Source organism: Rhinolophus sinicus, linkage group LG01 (assembly GCF_036562045.2).
Source record: "Rhinolophus sinicus isolate RSC01 linkage group LG01, ASM3656204v1, whole genome shotgun sequence".
Taxonomy (NCBI): Eukaryota; Metazoa; Chordata; class Mammalia; order Chiroptera; family Rhinolophidae; genus Rhinolophus; species Rhinolophus sinicus.
In genome coordinates, this window is record NC_133751.1 from 98,585,875 (window position 1) to 98,610,304 (window position 24,430).

The following is a 24,430-nucleotide window of genomic DNA, read 5'->3' on the forward strand; positions in this document are numbered from 1 at the left end:
CATGTAGCTTACATGCTAACAGACACAAAGACAAGCCTTCACTTCTTCACTCTTTCTCCTCTAGGAAATGAACAACAATCTTTGGGCATATTATAACTTATTATATCATATTTTTATTTTCTTTTAGAGATATGAAAGGGGTGCTATTCTCATCAAAAGTCAACCAACATTGACTGATTTGATCCGAATTCTTGACCTAACCCTAGTTAGGAGCTGATAGCCCTGCATGTACTAATGAAAAAAATGAAATATGGAAAATAATACTAAATTCAGTTAAATGTCCTAAGAGCTGGCCCTTACTATTTAATATTCTTTCCCTCCTGGCCCCTGAAAATGCCTATCTATGTTTCTGCACAAGGATCTCACTGCCTCTTTCCCTGCTATAAATATCTCTGTAAGCGCCACTTTTATAGAAGTGAAAAAAGGAAGAGGGGGGATATGTTCTGAGATGAAAAGAAAACATAAGATGTAAATTAACTTGCCCTGCTACCACTGAATTTATGAAGAGTCTGAATAATGCAACAGCCCTCGTCACCAGTGCCAATGAGGCAAACAGCTGGTTAACAGCCACAACAGAAAAAAACAAAACAAAACCACCCTAGGTTAAGTCTGAAACACTTCTAGGAAAGGATATATATCTCTTTTAAGAACATTATTTTAACTTATTGTACACTTATTGCCTAATAGTTTGGTGCGGTGGCAAGACTGTTTTTTTCTGAATACGGGTCTGCTGATTAGAGTTCTATACTCATTTTCCTTCACAAACCATAAATTTAGCACATTACCAGTCACGTCCAGTTTGTTAGTTGTATTCAAGTAGTATGAGAATTTTTAAATACTTGAGAAGCCACATAAGTAAAAATAAACCAGACGTAGACGTTCGTAGACTCTTAATCCCTCAGAAGAATGGAGCCTGCCGCTCGCCTAGTACGGAAATGGTACAGTGAAGCTTCTCCACTAATGTTTTATGGATGGATGGCAGTAAGGAGGATCTTAACAAACTAAACGTCATGGAAACAACATTCTGCCTCACTCGTTTTTTATTTAAATCCACACCTACCCCACCTAACAAACGGTGTATGCCATGCTCTAAGGGAGACAAAGCAGACCCTAAGTTTACCAAGCCCAGTAATAGAGCATAATAATAAGAGTAAAGAGTCATTCTAGAATGATTACCTGGTTTCAAATCTTTACTTCATACCCCTTACCGATATATGATTTTGATAAATTAATGACTTATTTCCCTCACTACGGAAATGAAATGAATTAATACGTAGACAGTGCCCAAAGCACGGCTGGCATAAGAGTACAATCAATGGCTATTGATGTCATCACCATCATATTTCTCAGTAACATAGCACAGTGGTTTGATGACTACAAGAACAGTGAAAACCAAAGAGATATTCAAATTCCAGCTTGTCACTTAACCTCTGCCTGCTCAGCTTATTCATCAGTATAAACAGAATAAAAATACCTACCTGAGAAGAACAACTGTGATAGTTATCACAGTATCTGATAACTAATTGACTGCATGCACTGACTGTACAGCAAATTCACAGTCCAACAGATGCCCTCTCCTGCACATCTATCAAACCTCCACCCAAAGAATCTTCACCAGCATTTGATCGTGGACTCATCATTTTAGTTGGGGCAGTGGAGAAAAAGCTACCTTCCCCCAGGAAACACTTCACATGCAGGCTGTAACCTGAGAAAAAATAAGTGCTATACTAGGGAGTTAAAATCGGAGTTCAGAAAAAAATACAGGACACAGTGATGGAGCATCTAGTGAACAAAAGAAACAGAAACAGGCTGAGTCTTGAAAGAGGAAAATGGTACAGCAATAGAGGGTTGGGAAGTGATATACGGAGAAGGAAAACAACTTCAATTAATACGTTTATTGACTTCAAAGCATGTCTTTTATTCTTGTCTTGACCCCTTGACCTGAGACCTTGACCCTAGTTGAAATATTTTCCCTCTAATCCCCAATCTCTACCATTTTTTCCATCTTCAAAACACAACACGAACCATCTCTTGCCCAGAAAGCCTTGCCTGCTTGACTGCCTTTTTCTGAGAACTCACGCAGCGCATACTTCCTGCCGTCTCTGCCATCTTTCCAATGTCCTATACCACTTACATGTAGTTTACAATCTGCTTCATGTCTGTTTAACACCCTTACTGCTCCAAGGGCAAGTTCTACACCTTTATTTCCTCCCCTCATTTAATTTATGTTGGTGTCTAAACTACACACAGTACAATGGAAAACAGATTTTAAATGTAAATTCAATGAGTTTTGACACCATGTAATTACCACCCCAATTGCTGTATTTCCATCACAAAGTTTCCTTGCGCTCCTTTCCAGTCAAAGGTGTAGGTGTCAACATTCCTGGTTCCTGTCACTAGAGCATAGTTTTACCTGTAGTAGAACTGCATTTAAATAGAAACACACAGTAATGCCCCTTTTGTGTGTGACTTCTTTTGCTCAACATGTTTTGAGGTTTATCCATATTGTTGGCATGTATCATTCCTTTTGATCACTGAGTGGTATTCTATAAGTCTACCACAATTAAGTACACACAATTTCTTTACTCATTTTAATCTGTTTATGAACATTTGGGTGGTTTCCAATTTGGGGCTATTATGAACAAAGTTGCTATGAACATTCTAGTCAAAGTCTTTTTGTGGACATATGCTGTCATTTCTCTTAGGTAGACACCTAGGAGTTAAATTACTAGCTCATAAGGTTGTTAGCTATATGTTTAACCTCGTTAAGAAATTACCAAATCATTTTCTGAAGTATATTTACGATTTTATACTCCAACCAAAAATGTATGAAAGTATTCATTGTTTAATTTCCTTGACAACGGTACCGTCAGTTGGTTTTTCTTTGGGTTTTTTTTTTTTTTTTTTTTTTGGTATTTGTTTTGTTGCCATTCTAATGAATGTGAAGTAGTATCTCATCATTTAAATTTGCATTTCCCTGTTGACTAATGATGCTGAGCATCTTTTCATGTGTTCTTTGGTCAAACATCTTCTTTTGTGAATTGTTTATTCAAGATTCTTGGCTATTTTTTTTTATTGAGTTCTTTGTCTTTTTATTAGAGTTATGACAGTTCTTTAAACAGTCTGAGTCCATTAACCAAGATAAATATTGTGAATATTTCCTCTCATTCTGTGACTTGCCTTTATTTTCTTAATGGTGTCTAATGAAAACTGAAGTTTTAAATTTTGATAAAGTAAAATTTATTGATTTTTTATTTTACGATTAGCACATTTTGTATTCTAAGAAACTGTTGCCTAACCAAGGTTGAAAAGATATTCTGTTTTCCTCTAGAATCTTCATGGTTTCAGTTTTATATTTAGGTCTATGACCATCTTGCATTACTTCTCTGACTCCCCCGTTTCATCTGGTAATAGATCTCTGGAGTAGAACAAGTGCTCTATAAACATTGCTCATTCACTTATAAATGCTTTACAAGTTAAGAGCAATGTATTTTGAAAGTAATGTATTGTGGAAGGGCCTGTGTTCAGCCTCAGTAACATCCTGCATAGAACACCTACTAATAGGAATGAAGTCATGAAGGAAACCCAATGGAACAATCCCAAGTATCCACTTAGAACTGGTGCTAAGGCCCCGCCTTACGACAAACTTCTGACGAGGGCAGGGATAATCCGAAGTTTCCATTTCTGTGCAAGTAACAGTTTAACCCAGCACAGAAAACAGTTTACTCACAATCAGTTTCTTCTTTTTTGAATATACATTAGAACAATTACAACGTCATTAGTGTAGACTCAATTCTCCTTAATGAATTAGGCTCCATAAAAATAATCAGTGATTCACAGCAGCTCTGTTGAAAACTGACTTTAAAAAAAAGTAATATTAAAAATATTACTCGCAGGGGACATATTTTCTATAGCCTAAAACACTCACATTGTTTTATAAGATTTAGATGACTTTAAAAAAATGTTTACTAATATTTCTTCTGGAAGACATGCCAACACAAAACATATTAAGAGAATTACTCCTGCTATTCAGATAAAGACTATTATCTTGTTGACTGGCCAAATAATTCTCCAGATAGTCCACCAAAAGAAAACGGTTTATTCAGGAAAAGAAACAAAAAACAAAAAACCAGAATGCATGCACACTCCTGGGCCAGTCTTGCCGACCTGTCACACCCATGGGAAGAAGAAAGGAGCCCAACAGGGCTTCTCCCTTTATTTGCATCCCTTCCACCGCCCTCCCCACCCACGGTGGTTACCATAGAGTTCAACAGGAAGTCAAGACTAGAGAGTTAACAAGGGGCCCAGCTGCACCTATAGTCCTCCCAGCTCTATGGTGAAGCATCTTAAGATGTCAGTTTACTTTCAACGATCTAATGCGTCTTAAAAATAGAGTATTTCAAGCTATTTCCTTAAGATTTTACTAAGAAAATGCAAAACTGAGAAGAGTAAAAGTACTCTTTTCCATTTTATTGGGGTGTGGAGAAATTAATAAATTAACTAGGATCATAGAGAATTTTGTATGTATTTATCAATGCAGTTGATAAAACAATGTACATACTAAGAAATGAAGGGACTATTCTGAAGAACTGTATTATGACAGCTGCGTCCTTGACAGTATTGAGTCAAAACACATTCATTGTTGAGTAAGGTTCATTTCTTATTACTCCACTTTAGCTCTTAAGTTTCCACACTACAAATGAGAAACTGCCATAGGAACACTGTTTACAAGAACTTACGTCCTCATTTGTAGCTTGCACATACTCTTTAGTGATTACCCAGATTCACAAGCTAACATTTCTTGGAAGTAATGAACAATAATTGCTTAGAATGTAGTGTAAAATAGAAGAAGAGTAACTACCATATAAACCTGCTATTATTTCTTTTTAGAGAGAAAAGATGGTTTTGTGTCCAGCTACTTGAATTTGGTTAAGTTACGCATTTTAATTCCTTTTCTCATTAAGTATTTCAATTATCCCCATTTCCTTAATAGCACTCCAGTATTTTTATACCATCCTAAATGTACAATCATTTCCACAGCTGAAGGTCAAATGAATCAAAGCAGCAACAACTCCCAGTAAAGAATATTGTCTTAAGACTGATATTCCATGAAGTGTTTAGTTAATAGTTCCAATAATAGTCAAAATAAACGTTTTATTTAAAGAATCTAAGAAACTCTAACATGCAAAAAATACACTCCAGAATGATCTACCTAAACAATACTTAATTAGAAAAGTTCTCTTGCATGTTACAGCATTTACTGTTATAATTCAATATTAGCTGTGAAATATAAATCCTAATTTTTCCTAAAATCCATTTTAAATCACATTGAAGGCACCCCATAAGAGACTAGATTGATTTCAAGTGAGTAGTGAGTTTGTAAAAGTTACAGAGAATTCAATAGCATGAAAAGGATGAGCATACCACTTCCTGCCTAGAAGAAAGGAGCTTTTCCTTCAGAGAATGTCTACAGCAGTTTTTTGGTTCTGACTCTTGACTTTCTTCTTACCAGACAACCAATTGCCTTCTGCTTTATTTTTCCCTGTCCCAGTCCACTAAGTCCCAAAGCTCTTCTTCTATGGCTGGGATTCCTTCCACTGATTTGTTCATGTCACTTACTCATTGACTCCTTCATTTACTTAAAATCTTCAAGGTTCTAGAATACAAAAGAATATTCAAGGAAAACAACTCAGCACACCTGCACCCCCACCATGTGATATAACTAAGACTAATGTGGAAGTAAAAAGTATCAACCAAAACAAAAAACAAAAACAAAAAAGATTATGCAATTATAGAACAAATGCTGTTGTACAAATAGAATTCTAAGAATGTCTAGAGTCTAGGCAACCTGTGTTTTATGTCAAATTCATTCAGTCTGCAATAAACTGCCCTCCATTGGGTGGTACTGTGAATAGGAGCCTAAAAGTTTCTTATGTTTGTGCTCCCCAGATACATTCAGTGATAAGGTTCAAATATTTCACAAATTTGTTTACATTTTGACGTTGATAAGCTCATGTTCTCATTTTAATAGAGGGTTTTGAATGCCTTGGAAACTGAGGATATCAAAGGGAAACTAATTATAATAAGTCCTCACTTAACATCTTTGCTAGGTGCTACACCTTTAAGCCAAAGAAGGTAGAAGAAAACCAATTTTACCATGAGCTAACTGATGTACATAAAAGGTTAAGCTCCTAAGGCATAACAAAACTATGAAAAACAATTTAACAAAAACGATGTTACTCAAGGACCTACTGTATTTAACAGAAATGAGATGAGCCTTCCCCAAATGCACAGCGCCATGAGCAGTCATTAGCAAAGTTTCCACAGCACTGTTGTACCACAAACAGAAGCCCTAAGGAGAAAAGAGGAACTGAAAGAGGGCAAAGTAAGATGGCACCCTGCCTAGTAAAACCTATGCCAGTGGCTCAGGGACTCCTGTAATTAAGTTCAAGGCACAGACAATCAAATGTTTTCTTGGGTCACACCTAGTCGGCCTCGTCCAGAACAGGCTGCCCTGGCCTTTGTCTGACACCTTCGAATCTCAGAGACACGGGCCCTGTTCCAAGCCCTCCCAGTATTCCCTAGAAAGGAAAAAGACCCTCCTCAATTGCAGGTGTTTGGACATTTTTTTACTCATTGGAAGAAACTCCCATGCAAAAAAAATCTTACAGGGAACACTAATGCATCAGAGAGATGGCAACAGAAACTCTCTTGATGAGGATGAGATGGAGATTACACAAGCCTCCCTGGATGCTTCCGGGAAAGCCCTTGAGACCTTCCCAGAAACCAGGCAGGAAACTTTATGAAACCACTCTCAGACTCTTCCTTACAGAGAGGGGTGTTCTTAAATGAGCCAGCTATATATGCCCTACTCCTCCAGGGAGAAGGAACTCTGAATGTACCATAAAATTGTCATCACTAATTTGAGGGGGGTTGGGAGACAAAGGGGGGCCCCCACCTGCCCGTGGGCATTTGAGAAGATGAAACTGATGACTCAAAAGTCTTTCAGGAGATAAGATGTAAATACGAGAGTAAAATAAAGAAGCAGAAGATACTGATGCTCAAAGATGAAAAATCAATTCATAGTACTTCTGTTTTTTGAAAAATTCTCAGAAACTACATGTCTATGCTCTAAAAAATAAACTCAAACACTGACAGTTTCTCTGAACTCTTCAAAGTTAGCAGATCCACTCTTAGTTTCTGTGATCAGTATTCAGACCAAAGTCCCCCAAAACAGCGTCATACATTATATTCTACAAGTACCTCCCTGCTTCCTTTATTCCTTCATTAGTTCAATAAGTATTTATTGAGTAGTTCTCTGTGCCAGGCACTATTCTAGGTGCTTGGGATGCAGCAGAATAAGAGTGCCTGACTTCAGGGGTTTATAATCCTGGGGGAAGACACACAATAAACGAATAACTAACACAACACAAGGAGTAACTTTGTGAGGAAGACCCACCCACCCACCCACCAGGCAGAACTGGGCCGGGACATCCTGGGAGTGTCCAGCGGATGAGGGGCTCTGGTGCAAACACAACAATGAGAGATCAGAACAGGAAACCTGAATGAAATAAGACAAAGAGGGAAGAGGAGTATATGCAAAGGTTCCCACGGATTTGACAAGTTGGAAGTCAGCCGCAAGCAGCCAGGCAGAGGGGGCGAGACAGGGAAAGCAAGGAGTGCAGCCAGGTCAGAGGCCCCGCAGGCCAGGACCAAAATCTGCATTTTACTCTACGTGCAATGGGAAACCCTCTTTCAATCCACCTTCCCAGTGGGTTCGAGTAAAGGAGTACCAAGTCGTGCTTTGTGTTCTTAGGGAACCCTCTGGTATTTGGCTAGAGAAGAGACTGGGACAGGCGGAGGGTCGGGGGGGTGTGGAGGCAGGAGGGCTAGGTAAGATACTTCTGCTTCCCAGCATTGATTATGACTCAGAGAAGTTTTTAAATGCCCAAATTAAACTGCAATTGAGGAGGAACAATTTCAGGGAAAAGGTATTCCATCAAATACTAATGAGAAAACTCTCCATATTGGGTTATGTGCATTTTACACAATTATGTATCAGCTAATAAGTTTAGGTTTATTAGGTAATAAACTTACAAAGGCCATAGGAAGTTTTCAATAAAAGCTCTTAGGTGGTTTCCTCTTTCTTATCTGACAAAGCGCGCTCCTACTGCCCTCGTGAAAAGAGTTCAGTTCAGTTTATAGGTCAATATATCCAATAATTATTTTACACTGAGTACAAACGCTTCCTGGTACCCCACCAAACAAGTCCTTACAAAATAATGAAACAATTACAGCAGTAGTACAAAAGACCAACCTCAAAACACAACCCTCAAAGTTCTGAGGAGAGTTCTTCTGCATTCGTAGAAGAGAGCGAGGAAATAAAAGTACAAGATGTTTATAATGAGGAAGAAACTATGAAATAACCCAAATATCAATAATAGAGAAATGGTCACATCACGATTCCTTCCTTCCATGGGACGGTGTGCAACTATTCTAAAGAAAAAGGTAGAGCTTTAAAATCTGACATGGAAAAGTCACCTAGCTATACTGCTAAGTGGGTAGGGGGCTGGGAGCAGTGGTAAGAGAGCTCAACCTCTGCTGACAGGTTATCTGCCTTTCTATTTAATAATTACTAACATTTATTGAGGGCTTTCCACACTTTAGGCACTGCACTAAAGCTTTATACTATCTCACTGAATTCTTACAACAATCCTATAGAATACAGTCATTCCTATTCAACACATGAATTAAGTAGTAATATTTTAGCCGGACTCAGACAGCTGATAAGCAGGGGGGTGGGGTAGATTTGAATTCAGGAAGTCTAACTCTGTAGCCCACAGTCTTATAACTTATCTCTCAGAGATGAATCCTTATTCACTGAGTGTATTAAACCAATCTGCTCTTGGATTCTTTCTTTCAAATAACATTAAGGAAAATGTCTACTTAGTGTTCTGGGAAATAATTTTAAGGAAAATTAAATTAATGATGGAACATACAAAGCTCGTGACATTTTGCAAAGTTGATAGTGACCCAAATTGGCATTAAACTCAAGATCAAAGTACAAGGCAACTCTGCAAACAAGTATTATTTGAAGGCTCGGTGACCGATAATAATTCAGTCAGCCCTCATTATAGCAGCAAATTCTGAATGCCACATTTGCACATTTCCGTCTGGTTCCAGCTGTTTGTGAATCTTCAGCACAGAAAATGTAATGTTATCCAGTTTAAAATTAAACAGATGCTCATCGTTTTAAGGCAAACTAGGAAAGTTCCAGTCAGCAGGCATTCTTTGAACAGTTCCACATGTTGATGACAAAGGAATGGGAGATAGTTCAAGGTGAGGCTGATGGCAAGCCCTATCACTAACGGGTGCTGGGGCACCCTAAAAGCATAGGCCCTGTGCACACTCCTGACTTGTTGATCCACCTCTGTACCCACTGACCCATACAGAAATGTCCTACTCCGCATCCCTCAGCCCCACTGCATTCATGCATGGGTCTCCTCTCCACCACCACCAGCACCACCTGACAGGAATTCACAGCAGTGTCATCTTACCATCCTGCAGGATCAGCAGAGGGCACATATTTAAGACAGAGAACCATGCCTTACCATCCATGTGAACTTGGGCAAGAGGCTTAACCCCTCTGTGCCTCACTGTCCTTATTTAACTGGGGTGCATTAACAGTACTTATCTCATACACCAGCTATCGGGTTTTAATGAGGTCATATAAATAAGGAATTCACAACAGTATCCGCTATGTTATAAAAACTCAATAAATATTAGGCATTATTATTAATACTGTCATCATTGCAGTGCATAACCAGGAGGCACAAACTCCCCTCTACTGTCAGTCATCAAGTGACTCTTTTTTCACTTATTTCACCATTTACAACAAAATAATTGGTTACCCAAGAATACGTTTTCCAATGATCTCAATCTTGTTCTTTTCACTTTTCTATGTTTCCTAATTTGCCCATGCATTCCTTAGGTAATTTTTTAGAAAATTAAGTTGTTGAAAGTAGTCTTCACTGAATTCCCTTCTCACTCTCAGGCTGGGTGGGTGACTGCCAGAAGTTTCCACTATGTCAAGTCTATGGCTGAGCAAACAGGTGTTGGGACCTGCTGACATTCACAGAGGGCCTGGAATTAATGTCTGGAGAGATCTCAAGGTGCAAGCTCTCCATGAAAAAAGTTAGGGGCAAACCACAGGCCAAGGCTACACCTGGTACTAAAAATGAGTAATAATCAAATTCTCTAAACAGTCCCTGGTGTGTGACTTAAGACTCTAATAATTCTAATAGGATATATTCAGAAAACTGAAATACGCAGTTTATACCAGAGTACTTAATCAGGGGTTTCCACATTCCCCTACAATTGTTTATATATAATGTGTTTGTGCATTTTTCTAGCTTTCTGGTTTTCATCAAATTCTGAAAGGTCGTCACAACATAAAGCTGCTACAAATTATTGGTTTATAGCCATTCGCAAACTTTAACATGCTTGTTTAAACACGTAGCCCTGGGCCCACCCCAGACTTGGTTTCTGGGGTGGAGGGGTCTGGGGTAATCCAGGACATAAAAAGGAGCCAGGATGTTTCTAGCAAGTTCTCAGATGCTGCTGCTACTGGCCCGGGGTCCAGCAACCCCACTTTGAGAATTACTGGCTTAAGGAATTCTGTGGGCATTTTGGCTTTTTCCTTCAGGTAAGCAACCAACCTCCCTAGTAGAATTAATGTTAAGAAAACTAGTGGCTATTTCTCACCTACCCTCCCACCTTCTAAAATTCTGGGTAGGCTACACTTGACTATCAGTTGAATTCAACTTGGCAACTTCAATTTGGCAAATATTTATCAAACACCTCATTAGGTAAATTAGAAACTAGCTCTAATATTAGTATAAAACAGTGGCTGTGGATATACCTCCACCATCACTACCACTGGCGCCTTTTCTTTTGGTCTCTCCAGCATCCAATCATTCAAGACAGCTCCCTAATCTCTCCCATATAAAGACATTTTCAAATGAGGGTGAGAAAGAATATAATGTAGTTTCAAAAATTCCACCTTTCTGTTGTTTCAGAATTAAATGTATGAATAAAACAGGGATCTGAATATCAAGACGCTCCCATCAAAAGAATCAAAGCCAAGGTCATTCGGTCATTAAACACACAGGGAGCACCAGACAATGCCTGACCTGAAACACACAGAATGAAAGGGGCCAGACACATCCAGTCCCTCAAACAACTCGGGGGAGATGGAAACGGAAGACCAGCAGAAGGGATGTGAGGCCCTCAGGATCAAGACAAATGTGTGTTGCTGCTGTCTGAGCTTTGACTATCACGTAGTTTGACTACAAGTGCAGCAGGAATGGTATTTTGAACAGGGGGAAATGATTGCAGTCGTTCACACAAATAAGGAGTTTATTGCTGTTTACAGACTAGGTCCTAATGCCGCCACACTTAGGAAAGTGATCATCAAGGAACAAAGCTGGTCAGTACTGAGTTGTACTTAGATAAATTGTCATTAGAAACTAACTTTAAAAAGATGTCAGTAGAGCTGGGTTAAAAAGGAAGTAAGAGGTGAACAGGAGTTCACTGTATGTTCTGGTAATATCAACTCATACAATTTTAAGCTAGACGGTGTTTTGGCTCTGTTCACCATTTTCAAACACCACGTCCATTAATTTGAATAGCCCTCATTCTTTTTATAGTTGAAATAAACTCACCTCTGCTACCCCAGCCCCACCAGTGACACCCCCCCCCAGCCACCCCCATCAATACAGTGAGGACGCACTATATATCCCCAGCAGGGAGCTGAATGATGCAGTCGACAGAAAAATTGAAAATGCCCTGATCTCCCGTTAGAGTGCTTACAAATCTGGAATATTTATCACACAACAAAAAAGAGATTTGGTTCTAAATAATTTAGCATTAACATACAGGGATTACAGAAGGGAGAAAATAGGATGGATTAACAATCAGGGACATCATAAAGGTATCAGAATTAGAAAAAAGAATAAACAGAGCCAAGGGAAAAAAACCCACTAGGGCTAAACTGTAAGCCAGGACATGTGTTTAGAAAAGCAATGGGCCCTTCTGAGTGGTGGATGAAAGAATCCTGGTAAAGGCTAGCACTGAGTATTTATACATAGTAGATGCTCAATAAATTACTCTTAGTAGATGCCAATTCTACATGGCAGCATTCTCTACGAAAGAGACAAGGTACATCTGTCCATCTGCCTGGAGACTCATTTTAAGGTCTAGACTTTCAAAAGATTTGGGGTATTCAAAATTTCTGTTCTAACCATTCCAAGTACCTAAGGTGAACTATGTCTCTGTTTGCCCAGGACAGACCTAGTTCACTCCTGTAGTCACGGTGTAATTGTAATTAACAATACCTGGTTTTACTTGCAAAAGTGTCCCAGTTTGAATAACGAAGTATAAGGTCACCCTATCCATTGGTTTTGGTTAAGCCTGTGGTAAATGAAATCTTTTTGAAAGTATTTCCTGGGGCAATGCACCTCAGATCAGAAAGGTTCTCCCAAATCTTAAAGGCAAGACGAAAAACATGCCACAGTTTGAAAGGAGTATGTACTTCTGAACAGAGACCAGATGTCCACAGCACTTTACAGAGTGTATTGTTCTCAAAGAGAGCTGAGGTGTGGTCAGTCCGACAGCACAGTAACTAATCAAACTCAAACAAAAAGAGTTAAACAAGTCAAATACCTCAGGTGCACATTTCTTGCCATGTCATTCCATTTCAAAGCAACACCAAGTGCTTTTAGGGGGTAAATAAGTTTATTAATTATTGATAACAAATATATACATAATTATGTATTTAATATACACATAAATACATATATCATTAGGGAAATAAATATCTTCGTCAAAAACTTGTAACTCTTTTAAACAAAACATGTGTGCACTCACCAAATACCTATAAAATAGGGAAAGCACTGTCATGGGCTCGCAGGCCCACATGTACCTGCAGGCTGGATAACAGAGCTGGCCCAACGGCTCTCGGGATTCCAGGCCCCCCTCAGACATGCCTGACGCGCACAGCTGGTAGGTATTCCAGCCAAGTCACAGAGGGGGATCCATGCAAATACAGCACTCGACCACGAGACTCCATGGAGGTTGTCTCAGTCTTAAATACTCTTGTCTATAAAGACATCTGACCCAGGAAGTATCACACATTGTCCTAGGAAGGGGCTGAGGGTAACAAGGAACACCCCTACCTCTTGGCCCAGGCACAGCAACACACAGGCCTGCTGGCCCCACACCAACCAACCAGGGATGGTCCCAGAGGCTTTTAAAGCAGAAAGGAAACCCAGGCTTGAATTAACTGGTTGTCTCCCTGGTGTTGTACATGTGCTGACACTGGAATTTCCTAAAGAAAAGGGACCATAGTGATCAGTAACAGTCTTCTTGTTACCTGATATCTCCATTTTGACTCCTAAAGGTCAATTCATTGGGGATTTTTTCTCTTGCTCTTCCAGATATGCTTTTATGTTTTTATTAAAATACAGTTAATAAACAACATTATACAATTTTCAAGCACACAACATAGTTATTCACTATGTAGGTATATACCTAACAAAGTGATCACCATGAAAAGTCTAGTAACCATCTGACACCATACAAGGTTTACAATACTGATGATATTTTCTATGCTGTACAGTACATCCTTGTGACTTACTGATTGTATAACTGGAAATTTGTATCTATTATTCCCCTTCACCTTTCTCGCCCTTCCCCCTACATCCTTCCCCTGTAGCAACCATCAATGTGTTCTTTGTATCTATGAGTCTGTTTCTGTTTTGTTTGTTCATTTATTTTGTTCTTTAGATTCCACATACAAGTATAAGTGAGCTTATATGATATTTGTCCTTTTGTGTCTGACTTATTTCACTCAGCATAGTACTCTCTAGGTCTATCCATTTTGTCACAAATGGCAAAATTTCATTCTTTTTTATGGCTAATATTTTATTATATACATATATACATGGATGCACGCATATGTATATATGCATATATACCTGTACACACACACACACACACACACACACACACACACACACTCACTCTTCTTTATCCATTTACCTACCAAGGGACACTAAGGTTGCCTGTGTTGGAAAAATTGGATAGTTACGTGCAAAAAAAAAGAAAAAAAGAAACTGGACCACTTTATTATACCATATACAAAAATAAACTCAAAAAGGATTAAAAACTCAAATGTAAGACCAGAAACCCTAACACTCCCAGCAATATTTTTTTGAATATGTCTCCTCAGGCAAAAACAACAGCAAAAATAAACAAAAGGGACTACACACTGGTTTTGAATTCTTAAAATATCTACTAACATAGCTGCAACTTGTGGGATAGGCTTATTCTAAAAGAAAGATCTACAGTGACAGTTTTCAAACGATTCCTTAGCCATAGGGGATCACAGATATATCTTGGGGGCAACAACGTAGAGACTGAGCAGGTAGGCTACACTTTCATCTTTTTTATCCACTAGGGTTCTACTTAAGATTTCTATAGGAAAAATAAAATGGTTCTACTGCTCTGTCACTCAGAACAAAAGAGAAACCACACACACACATATGCAGTTTTAGAACATGTTAGAACCAGAGTCTGGACAAACTTTTTAGAAAGACACTACAAAAATTGCCCAATAAGCCTGAAAATTTTACAGAGGAAAGGGTGTTAGACCTTTTTTTTTTTTTTTTTTTGTATTATAAAGGAATTTTAGCATTTATTTTTTTAACATATTATGGTACAAGAAATTTGCTGTAACAAATAACTACAAAACACAAGAACAGATATAATGTACAAGAAATTTTATGTACCAGTAACAAATTTATGATATTTATGCATCGTAGAAGGCCAAGAACTCTTTTTTTTTTTTTAGTTTCAGGTGCACAAGACAAAGTAATACTTAGACATTTATCATTTACATCCCTCACACTGTGTGAACCCCCCCGCCCTCTATCCACTATTCCTCTGACATCGCACAGAGCCGTTACATTTCCACTGTCTTAGACCATTTTTAACCCAATTTTCTCATTAAAATTGAGGAATTAACTGAGTCATTGAGCATATTTAAGTAAAAAGCGTATTATCACAATATCATCTCTATCCTTACTCTACTCATTTTTGTCCATCCTTTCCCCAAAGTTCCCCAAACCTTACTACTGACATGAAGTGTTCACGTCCCATTTGCATGTCTAAATGACAATATAGCTACAAGACACAGTTGGATGCTCCAGGAATCAAAACACTCAAGTCTTTTTCTAGATATCCCTATTAAGGGGCAGAGGGGAGCAGAATACAATTACATTATTTTAATTTGGAGAAATCAATAGAAATACTACTAATAATTATTAGCTATACTTTGTGCCACAAACTGTGTACGTTCCATGCGCACTATTTCACTTACTTCACCCAGCAACCCCGTCAGGGAAGCGCCATTATCAGCACCGTTTCACAGGTGGCAGAAGCAAAGCTTGGAGAAGAACAGCACAGAAACACCTGACAGCAGAGCTCAGCTCCTGTTCACACCTACGTTGCAGCAGGCACAGACCCAGACTTGTCGCAAAGGACTCTGAAAGGGCCCGAGCACATCAGTTTTTGATGCTAGACATTATCATTGTTTTTGGATCGCTCATCCCAAGGAAGAACCTGTTGAGGCACAGAGAGGTTAAGTAACATGCCCAAGGACACACAGCCAGTATGCGCATTAGCCAGCATTCTAAGTAAGGCAATCTGCTCCAGAGACATTATGCTCAACCAATCACACAGACTGCCTCTCACACCCCCAGGACCACAAGGTCAATAAATGTTTCAACTGCCTAAAAGATAAATTTGTAGTAGCAAGATCCGTTAAATATTTAGACTAATTACAGCATGCCAACTGGCATCCAGATAAAAGAGGATTAAACTGAAGCTGCAGAATGAGAGCTACAGAGAAACACTCGACCTTCTCTGACTTTCAGGCCAAGTCAGAGAAACCATTCCAAATGGTTCTGGGAAAACTTGGAATGAAAATGTCTACAATCTCTCATAATCATTTCCTTTTTAAAACCACACCATTTCTGATATTTCAGAAGCAGCTGTATCATGTGCTGCTTTTTGGTTTTGTGTTCTGAAACTACGTGCCTCCAATGGAGGGGTGAGCATCCTTCCTCTTAGCAAAGAGCACATACTTCATACGTGGAGTTAACAAATGATACTAGGTTTGGCAAGTGACAAGAGATCACTTAAATTTGAACATTATTTTTTTCCCTATGGCCCATTAAAAAAAGACAAAACCAAAAAAAAACCCAAAAAAACCTCTCACATTTCCCACAATAAAACAGACTGGATTAATAAGCAGTGAGCTGAACTAACAAAATATTTACAAAATGGTCTGCTCATGTGAACTTTTGCTCTCCTTACCTAAGGAAAAATAAATGTTTCCTGCCTTTACTAGCATTTGGCGTCTCCTGGGCCTTGAAATAAGAGAGATTTATCTAGTCGTTGCTTAATTGTGCCATTAGCATAACGAGCTGCAGTCTGTCCTGTGGAGGCAGCAGCCTGATGGGGTTTCCGGCAGTGAAGAGGTCCTTCAGGAACCCCCATTTTGTCTATAAAAGAGCAGGACCCTAACAACTTCTCCAGTTGACAGCAGTGAAGAAAGAGGGGGCATCCTCCCTGTGGAGACGGGGTGCGTGAAACTAGGGATGGAACAGGGTGGGAAAGGGGCTCCCTAAGGGGCCCCGGGAAGCTAAGCCACAGGGTAAACCACCCGCGTGGGCCTGTCTTTGAAGGTTTGAGCTCAGCAGGCTACTGCATGCTGCTTATTTCCTCCTGGGATTACATTTATGATTTGGAAATACTTTTTCCAGGGCTATGTGTGGCTATGTCATCTGAGAGAGTTTTCCCATAACCATCTTTACTGAGCCAAAGACCTCAAATGAAAATCAACATTTACAACTGAGAAGCATAGCGCTCTATATCGACCATATGTTCAACAACAATCCAATTTCAAGAAAATTATAAAGCAGTAATTAGCCTGTGAGCATATCAATAAGAGCCACTACCATGTACTGACTGCCTGCCTGGGCAAAGCATGGCAGGAAGAAAATACACATTACTTCATTTACACCTGCCAACAACTTGAACGAGGTCGGTGATACTAGGCCTTTTTCATACATGGGAAACAGAGATTTAGAAGGATTACATAACTAGCCCAAGGTCCCCCAAGCTGATAAGAGGCAGAACTCACTTTTGTACCCAATGGTAACTCTGAATACGTTATATATGATTAACTGCAAAGAATCACAGACTAATCCAACGCTGACTTTGTCTCCACGCTGTAGTAGACAAGCTTGCTGTAATTTTTTTCTTCATTTGTCCTGGATGAAACTCTAGCCAAAGATGGCCAAAGGTTTCATCTCAGGGGCAGGCTCTGATAGACTGCGGAGACCCCCCAAGGAGGGGCTTACAGGCGCAGGAGAAAGGCCTGTGGTTAGTTACAGATGGATAGAAAAGGCACATGACAGCACAGATGGACAGCCACTGCTGCGGGCGTTTGTTTCTATCCCACATCCCTCTGTTGAGCAATATTCAACTGCCACAGATTTTCTCTCTACTGGAGGCTCATTATCTAGACACGCTCCCCTTTCAATCTATGACAAGTTTAGAGAGTCACACTCTCACACATGAGGGTTCCCAATTAATATGAATCCCACAAATCGTATTTTTACAAATAAATGAGCGTCTCCGTCTTCCTCTTGCATCCTCTCAGTTATTTGGCCCTTAGCTCTTTTCTCAGATTGCTTATTCTCACATCAAATTGGTCTCCCAACAGTCTCATCACCTCCACAAGCCAATCCCCAGCCTGCCTAATTATGACTCAGAAGTTTTCATCTTCTAAGCGATTGTCTATAGGGTTCAATGAATAAAATCAGGGGCCTTGCTTTTCAAGTGTAATACAAGGTTTCTGGGAAAACTACAAAAGACAGCTGCCATGTAAAGAATCAGAACTTGATTTAGGCGTCCGGTAGCAGGGAAGTTTCAACTAGCAAGATAAGAATAAAAAACACAGTTTTGGAAGTGTATGTGACTTTTCTAAGACACCAATAACTGCAAGCTGCCAAAAGAAAAATGCCTAAAAGTGATCAACTAAAAGGGCTCTCCAGTGAAATATAACAGAAAATTATTAATAACAAGGACTTGTCAACACACATCTCCTCTGCCTGTTGAGGTATAATGCTAAGAAATATCTACCTGGCAGAAGCTGTAAACATAAACATACACCTGGACTTTATATAGTTCTCTAAACACAGCTGTGGGCAAAAGTACTTTTAAGCTTATTATTCAGACACATACAGCTAAGAACGAGACTAAATGAGGTTTGGCTCGTATTATAATATTGGAGTGATAATAAGACCTAACATTTACATAGCATGTTTACATATCTTAACTCAGTGTAAATGGGAAAATGGGCAGCTTGGACTCAGAGGGAAGTAAATGTGCCCTCATAGCCAAGACAGCACGGTTTCTCCTGGTCGCTAGAGGAGGCTGGGAACTGCTATCCCTTTCAGTGCAACTGAAGAGCTCGGCTATGAATAACATTTGCATAGCTTTAATATGACTAAGGGACACTGATTTGTTCAAAAACTGTGGACATAATTATCTCGGAGGAGAGAAGCACAGAAAGTAAGGGAGCTAAATCTTCATCTTCTACAGAAAGAAGTCAACACACATGTCTGAAAGCCAGGAACTGTCAGTTATGTAGGAATTTAGGACTAAAATTATATTATATTATAGCTAAAAAGTGAAAGAGATGGCCACTGGGGCACAGGAAAAAGACAGGGACTGCTACTATTCATTTGATTTCTGAAAGTACATAAATGCATGACTTTGATAAAAACTTTCAGTCAGTTTAATTTGAATTACCAACAAAAAGAAATTAAAATGTTAAAAATGTCTACATTTCTTGGGCTAGGCAAACAAGAAAGAAGGAAAAATAGTGGCGGTCCTCATTGATGAAATATAAACACCTTCTCGTTTATGACTCTTCCTTTCTCACTGAGCTGCTATCTCAGGAGACGGGGTGCCCATGGACTGCTAAGCAAAGGGGTAATGTGCCAAGCCCAGGATGCCAGCCCAGACAAGCTGGCAATATGCGGTGACAAAGGCTGCAGAAAAATAACCTGTCCTGTCGCCCGACATGCCAAGTGACTACATGAATAACAGATTTGGGGAACATCAGCAAAAGGCCCACCACACATGTCTCTCCCAGACCAGGAGAGACAGCCATCACCATCTGTGAGACAGCACAACATCTTGAGGCCTGATGAGAATTCAAATTAAGCACTACAGGAGTTCAGAGAGGGGTTAACCATTCCTTCCCGCTTGGTGGGAAGAGAAGGAAAAGCGCCAAAAACAGCGCAGGCTGAGCCGGGTTTTAAGCGATGCACTAGAAGTCAACAGGTAGAGATGGAAGAGGAAACAACCTGACAAAGGTCAGAGAGGAGAGAACAGATGGTGTGTTTGGAAACAGGACATGGTCTAAAACATAAACCCCATCAAATTGCACATCTCCTGCTGTGATGATCCTACTTCACTTGGAGAGCACGGGGAGGGGTAGAAGCCCCCTGGGACACTTCGTGGTTTCTAGCACAGTGCGAAACTACAGACGTGATCAACATCAACACAGTAAAATAGGTTGTGCCTCTTAAATTATCTAGCTTATAGGAATCCACCTTCCATGTTTAAACTGGCTTCTTCTGCTTTGGATAGGCTCTTAAATCGCAGACACTGATAGTTACCATGGTACTGAGGGTTCCTGCCATGCCCTCAGGATTCCCCAAGTCCTTAGCTTTGTACTAGTGGATTGCCAATAGTTTTTCTTTATAATTCCCCGAGAGTGTTGAATCCGAAAGACTTAGAGATTTGAGTTTTAGGTATGTCCAGTTCTCTCTTCGGCTTACAAAATGTAATGCCATTAAAAGCGTACAAGTTCCTTTAAATTGTTTTTTTCCTTTGGCATTCCCATGTAGTACTTGTTCCTTTCAATACTGCAATCATTATTTAATCCAATAAAATTGAACCAAGTTTGATCTGCACAGCCCCAAGTACTGGTTTTGATTAAAATATACACATTTGACTCGAGGTTTCTTTGTATCTGAGCCAGTTCTAGCAGTGACTGGATTACAAACAAAACTATCCCTGCATATCAAACTGAATATTTATAAATGACTGTTTATTTTTATATCATGGATACCAGGCCTTCAAAAATAAAAGTGAGCATATAAACTTTTACTCGAGCCCTTATCAACGTTTAGAAGCCTCATTTATGAAACACATCAAGTGTTATAAGTGAAACTTAGAAGGAAAGAGAAAATTAAGAAATCAACACATCTTTACTTATGCATTCTTTTAATTCCACGAGTAAAAGTGGTAGGTGCTGAAGATGCAAAACTCACAAAATATTGCCCTTGCCTTCAACGAACAGTTCCCAATCTAATGGGGAGGAAAAACAAAGGACAGATAATTCAAAACACAGGTTAATCACTCATGGCTACACCCTGGACTCCCACGGCTCCTGCACACAGAAGGTGACTATAATTATTACTCGACTGACTAAACAGTACTTGATTGATTAGATGCACAGATGCATATAAGAATGGATGGAAGGATCGATAGTATCTTCGGCCAGTTTTCCCAGCATGTGGGGTCAGGAAAGCTTCCCAGAGGAAGGGGAGGCCATACTGTGCCTGAAAGTTGCGTTTCCACAGGTTTGAGAAATAGTTGGGATATAGCATATGCAGACAAATTTACTAAACAGTCATGGAATTATTTTAATTAAAATAAGCACATAAAATATGTCATTTCAATGATATTTTTGCTTAGACTGAAGCTGAACATTTAATTTTTAAGGTGATTCCATGTAAACAACAATCATATAGAAATAGAGCAGAGAGCATGTGGATATAATAAAAATTGAGAAGTACATAAATGGCTGAAATTCTAGAAATGCAGTTCAAGTCCAAGATGAACCAGATGAAAGGAGAAGAGAATTATTCCAGGGAGTTAGTCCAGGCAGATGAAAAGGCATAAGCCCAAGCAAGGAGGCAAGAGCCACCAATAATTGCAGGAAGTTCAAACACATCAGTGTTGTGGTAACATGAAGTTTAAGGCAAGCCGTGCAGCAGATGAGTGTCTAAGCACATTCCACGAGGTCTGCTCGGCTTAACAGCATGAACTTAGCTGTCGGTGACAAGGATCCACGGAAAGCAGTGGCCGTGCTTGTATAGTAGAGGGATTCCACTCAGAGGGGGCAGATAGACCACGGGTGGGGAATCCAGGCAAAAATGACCTTGGGTATGTAGGGAATCACAGACAAGAAATACTTAGGTGTTTGAAAAAAAAAGGAATCATCAAGTTTTGGTGACTGACTGGCTAAGAGTGGACGAGATGGTGAAGAAGAATTTAATGGTTTGTCGCTTGGATGACCAGTAGTACCAAACAAGAGGGACGGACTTACCGTCAAGGGGAGGTCTGAGAGGCTGTTTTATTTTGTTGGATAATGATAATAAGCATGAATGACAATGGCACCTAATACAAAGGGAGGGAAACTGGTAAGATAAGTAAAGGTGATGAAATAGGTCCGAAATTGGGTGAGTTCAAAGTAAGTAGACAGGATGTAGGAGACTTGAGCCCTTCCTCCCGAGACAGAAATTAGATTGCCTTCATCCAGAGTACCATGTAAGAGTACGGAGTCCCGGCAACAATTTGTTAAATGAAAAAATAACCCAGAAACTGGGGTCAAATGGGATGCTCCAAAACCAGATTTAAGAGGAAAGGGTAAACTGAAGAAAGACTAGGAGACCCGACAGCACCAGTTCCAGGCTGGGGATGTGGCGGGATGATGGCTGCAATGGACCAGGCTCCATCAGGCACCAGGCCCACCCCTTAGAACACGGTCAACCACCCAAGTCCTTTCAATCCCTCTTCTCATGTGATAGTTACCTGGCCCTTCGCTGATCAAGACGCTCAGGTGCACACCTCCTTGCACCCCCTCCCCACTTCCTGCCCTGCTACTGAAATGGGAAATGTTCTGGTCCGCTTTAGGCTCAAATATTTTGCAAGTTTCCAACAAGTTTCAAGGAGTTAGCTGAAACCATGTGAATTACGACTTAAAAATACTTCCCAATAAATACAGAAGCTATTCTCATAATCGCTTCACAGGAAGAGGTCACGGCTAGGCATGGGAAAGATGCAGCCTCCTGCTGGCTGAGGCTCTCACTTGGGGGCCCCTCTGCTTTCTCTCTGTACCCAGTCTCATACCACTTACTGTTTGTCAGACCCTGACAACTTGTAAGCACAAATGAGATCCAACTAAACACACACACAGAGCTGGGCTCCAAAGAGGACTGGACATCTGCAGTACTTGACATTCAAACCTTTGGCGAGATGTCAACGTTTCATAGAGCACTTTAAATGTTTTTGTTTGAGAGCTAATGCATTTCCCACTGGTCAACACGAGCAGCCCAGGCAGAAAGCAAAGTATATTTCCCTCAACATCAGATGTCACACTCAGTTTCTGACCCAATCTTGCCTACAGAGACCATAAGAGGCTGGAAAAACTGGTAAGTCTATCCAATGCAGAGTATATTTAAAGAGTATTTGTTTTTCTAATGTAAAATGGCTTTTTGTGCTTTTGTGTCCTAAATTCTTTTTTTTTTTCAATGGATGAAATGACACGTGACAGATTTACAGGGTGATATTTACTTTTCCGAGTTCAAGGACTAAGTACAATTAACTTTTCCCTGTAAATGTTCTTTTTAATCACCAGAAGCAGGCTTTTCTGTCATGGGCTCGGGCATTAAGCTTTAGGAATTTCCTATTTTTAAAACTCTGTAAACTTACTGCTTGTAAAATGTAAGTCAGTGTTGTATGCATGTAAATACTGAGTTTAAAATCAGTTTTGGATATGGTAAAGAAGACTGATACAGCTGCGTTATGAGGCAATCTCAGAGCTAAGAAAAGCCAGTAAAAAAAACTAAAATGCTACAGGAAAAAAAAAAACACACAAAAAACAACAGAAGGTTTGGTTTAAGAGCACAAGAGGCCACAACCTCACAAAAAGTCTGAAATGAAAGGTGAAATAGTTCATGCAAAGAAGCATTTAAAGTTTTCTCTGAAATGCCTGGGCTGCTGGTGTGGATTTAATGGTGAGTCACAATTGATTTTCACAGGAAAGAAACAGGAATTAAGTAAGCCTGAGAGTTGCTGTTTTAGTTTTTATTAATGTCTTAAGTTTTGATTTCCAAATTCTCGATTCTTAACTTCTGATTTCTTCCTCTGAGATTTCACAGACATTTAGGTATCAAGCATTGATAGTGTTTTTTGTTATAATTTGGGGATTGCAAGGACAAAGAATGTAATTTGTGGAACTTCTTCTACTGTTTGTTTTTCTACCAACTGAATAGTAAATTCTGTAAATTCTAATATTTTAAAACTTAATGTGTGCTTAGAATCCACTCCAGTTTATTTTCCAGCCTAAAAGTAAAAGCTTTTTGTTTAAAGAACTCCATTTTCTAGAGGAACTGTAAGAACACCGCAACTGAAGGAAGGCAGGGTTTTAGAGGATAATTTGCCAATCACGAGCAACTCTCCATGTACCGCAAAAAGAATTTTAAACTACTAAATTTAGTATTTTTAAAAGCTGTGACTCTTCTTAACAAATGATTCTTTAAATGGAGAAACTGCAGTCTCTTAAGTTGTCTAATTTATTTTTATGCCTAGCACCTTTCTTGCCAGTTTTCCCCACTTAAAGCACTCAGGGGAGAAAATCTCTCTACACAGACATAGATATACAGCCATTCAAATACATAGATCTCTCACTGAACATAACTGAAATATACAGTAGCGTCTGCAACTCCTTTCTCAGCTCTAGCCAACTCTCCACGTCAGCCCCACCCATTCTAGGGAAAGCTCCTTCTTGCCTTTAGTGCTTCTTCAAGACAAAACATTTAATTGGCTGCGAGGGATTACCATATAGCATCAAGATAGCCTGAAAAAATCCAGAGTAAAAGTTTGTTTTGGAAAACATAACAAAGATCTAGAGTTACTTTTTGCCATGTTCCCTTTGGTACAATTACATAGGTTGATTTTTTTTGTTAAGCACTCATGTGTAAATGTATTAGCATTAACCCTATAAAGGTGCCATTTTTTATAGATAAAAAAGTCAAATATCAGCAATTTTATATGACTTAATCTGATAAAAAAAAAGAATGGAGTCATAGTCTCAAGCAGTCCCAGAAGTCAAGGGGTAAGGAGAACACCAGTAATGATAATTTACGTAATTTTTATATGACAGCGAGAACCAGGACTTCCAATTATCCCCATAAGTACAGACCTCTGCTTTTAAAGCCTT

The 24,430-nt window shown here is 39.4% G+C and overlaps 2 protein-coding genes across 17 annotated transcripts in view; one reads left to right on the top strand and one right to left on the bottom strand.

The window, feature by feature from the left end:
• Window positions 1–24,430, bottom strand: part of MED12L (mediator complex subunit 12L) — a 313,410-nt gene that overhangs the window by 154,353 nt on the left and 134,627 nt on the right. The window lies entirely within an intron of this gene.
• The window catches only part of P2RY14 (purinergic receptor P2Y14), a 48,091-nt gene that overhangs the window by 4,988 nt on the left and 18,673 nt on the right, over window positions 1–24,430 (top strand). Inside the window, exon 1 of one of the 3 annotated variants that reach the window (XM_074333635.1) lies at window positions 22,409–22,640. The exons of 1 other annotated variant lie outside the window; for it this stretch is intronic. In XM_074333635.1, coding sequence (XP_074189736.1) covers window positions 22,579–22,640 — 62 coding nt within the window. In that variant the 5' untranslated portion in view covers window positions 22,409–22,578. Of the gene's footprint in view, window positions 1–22,408; window positions 22,641–24,430 lie in introns of those variants that run through there. One more of the 3 variants, XM_019748879.2, reaches the window with a different exon arrangement.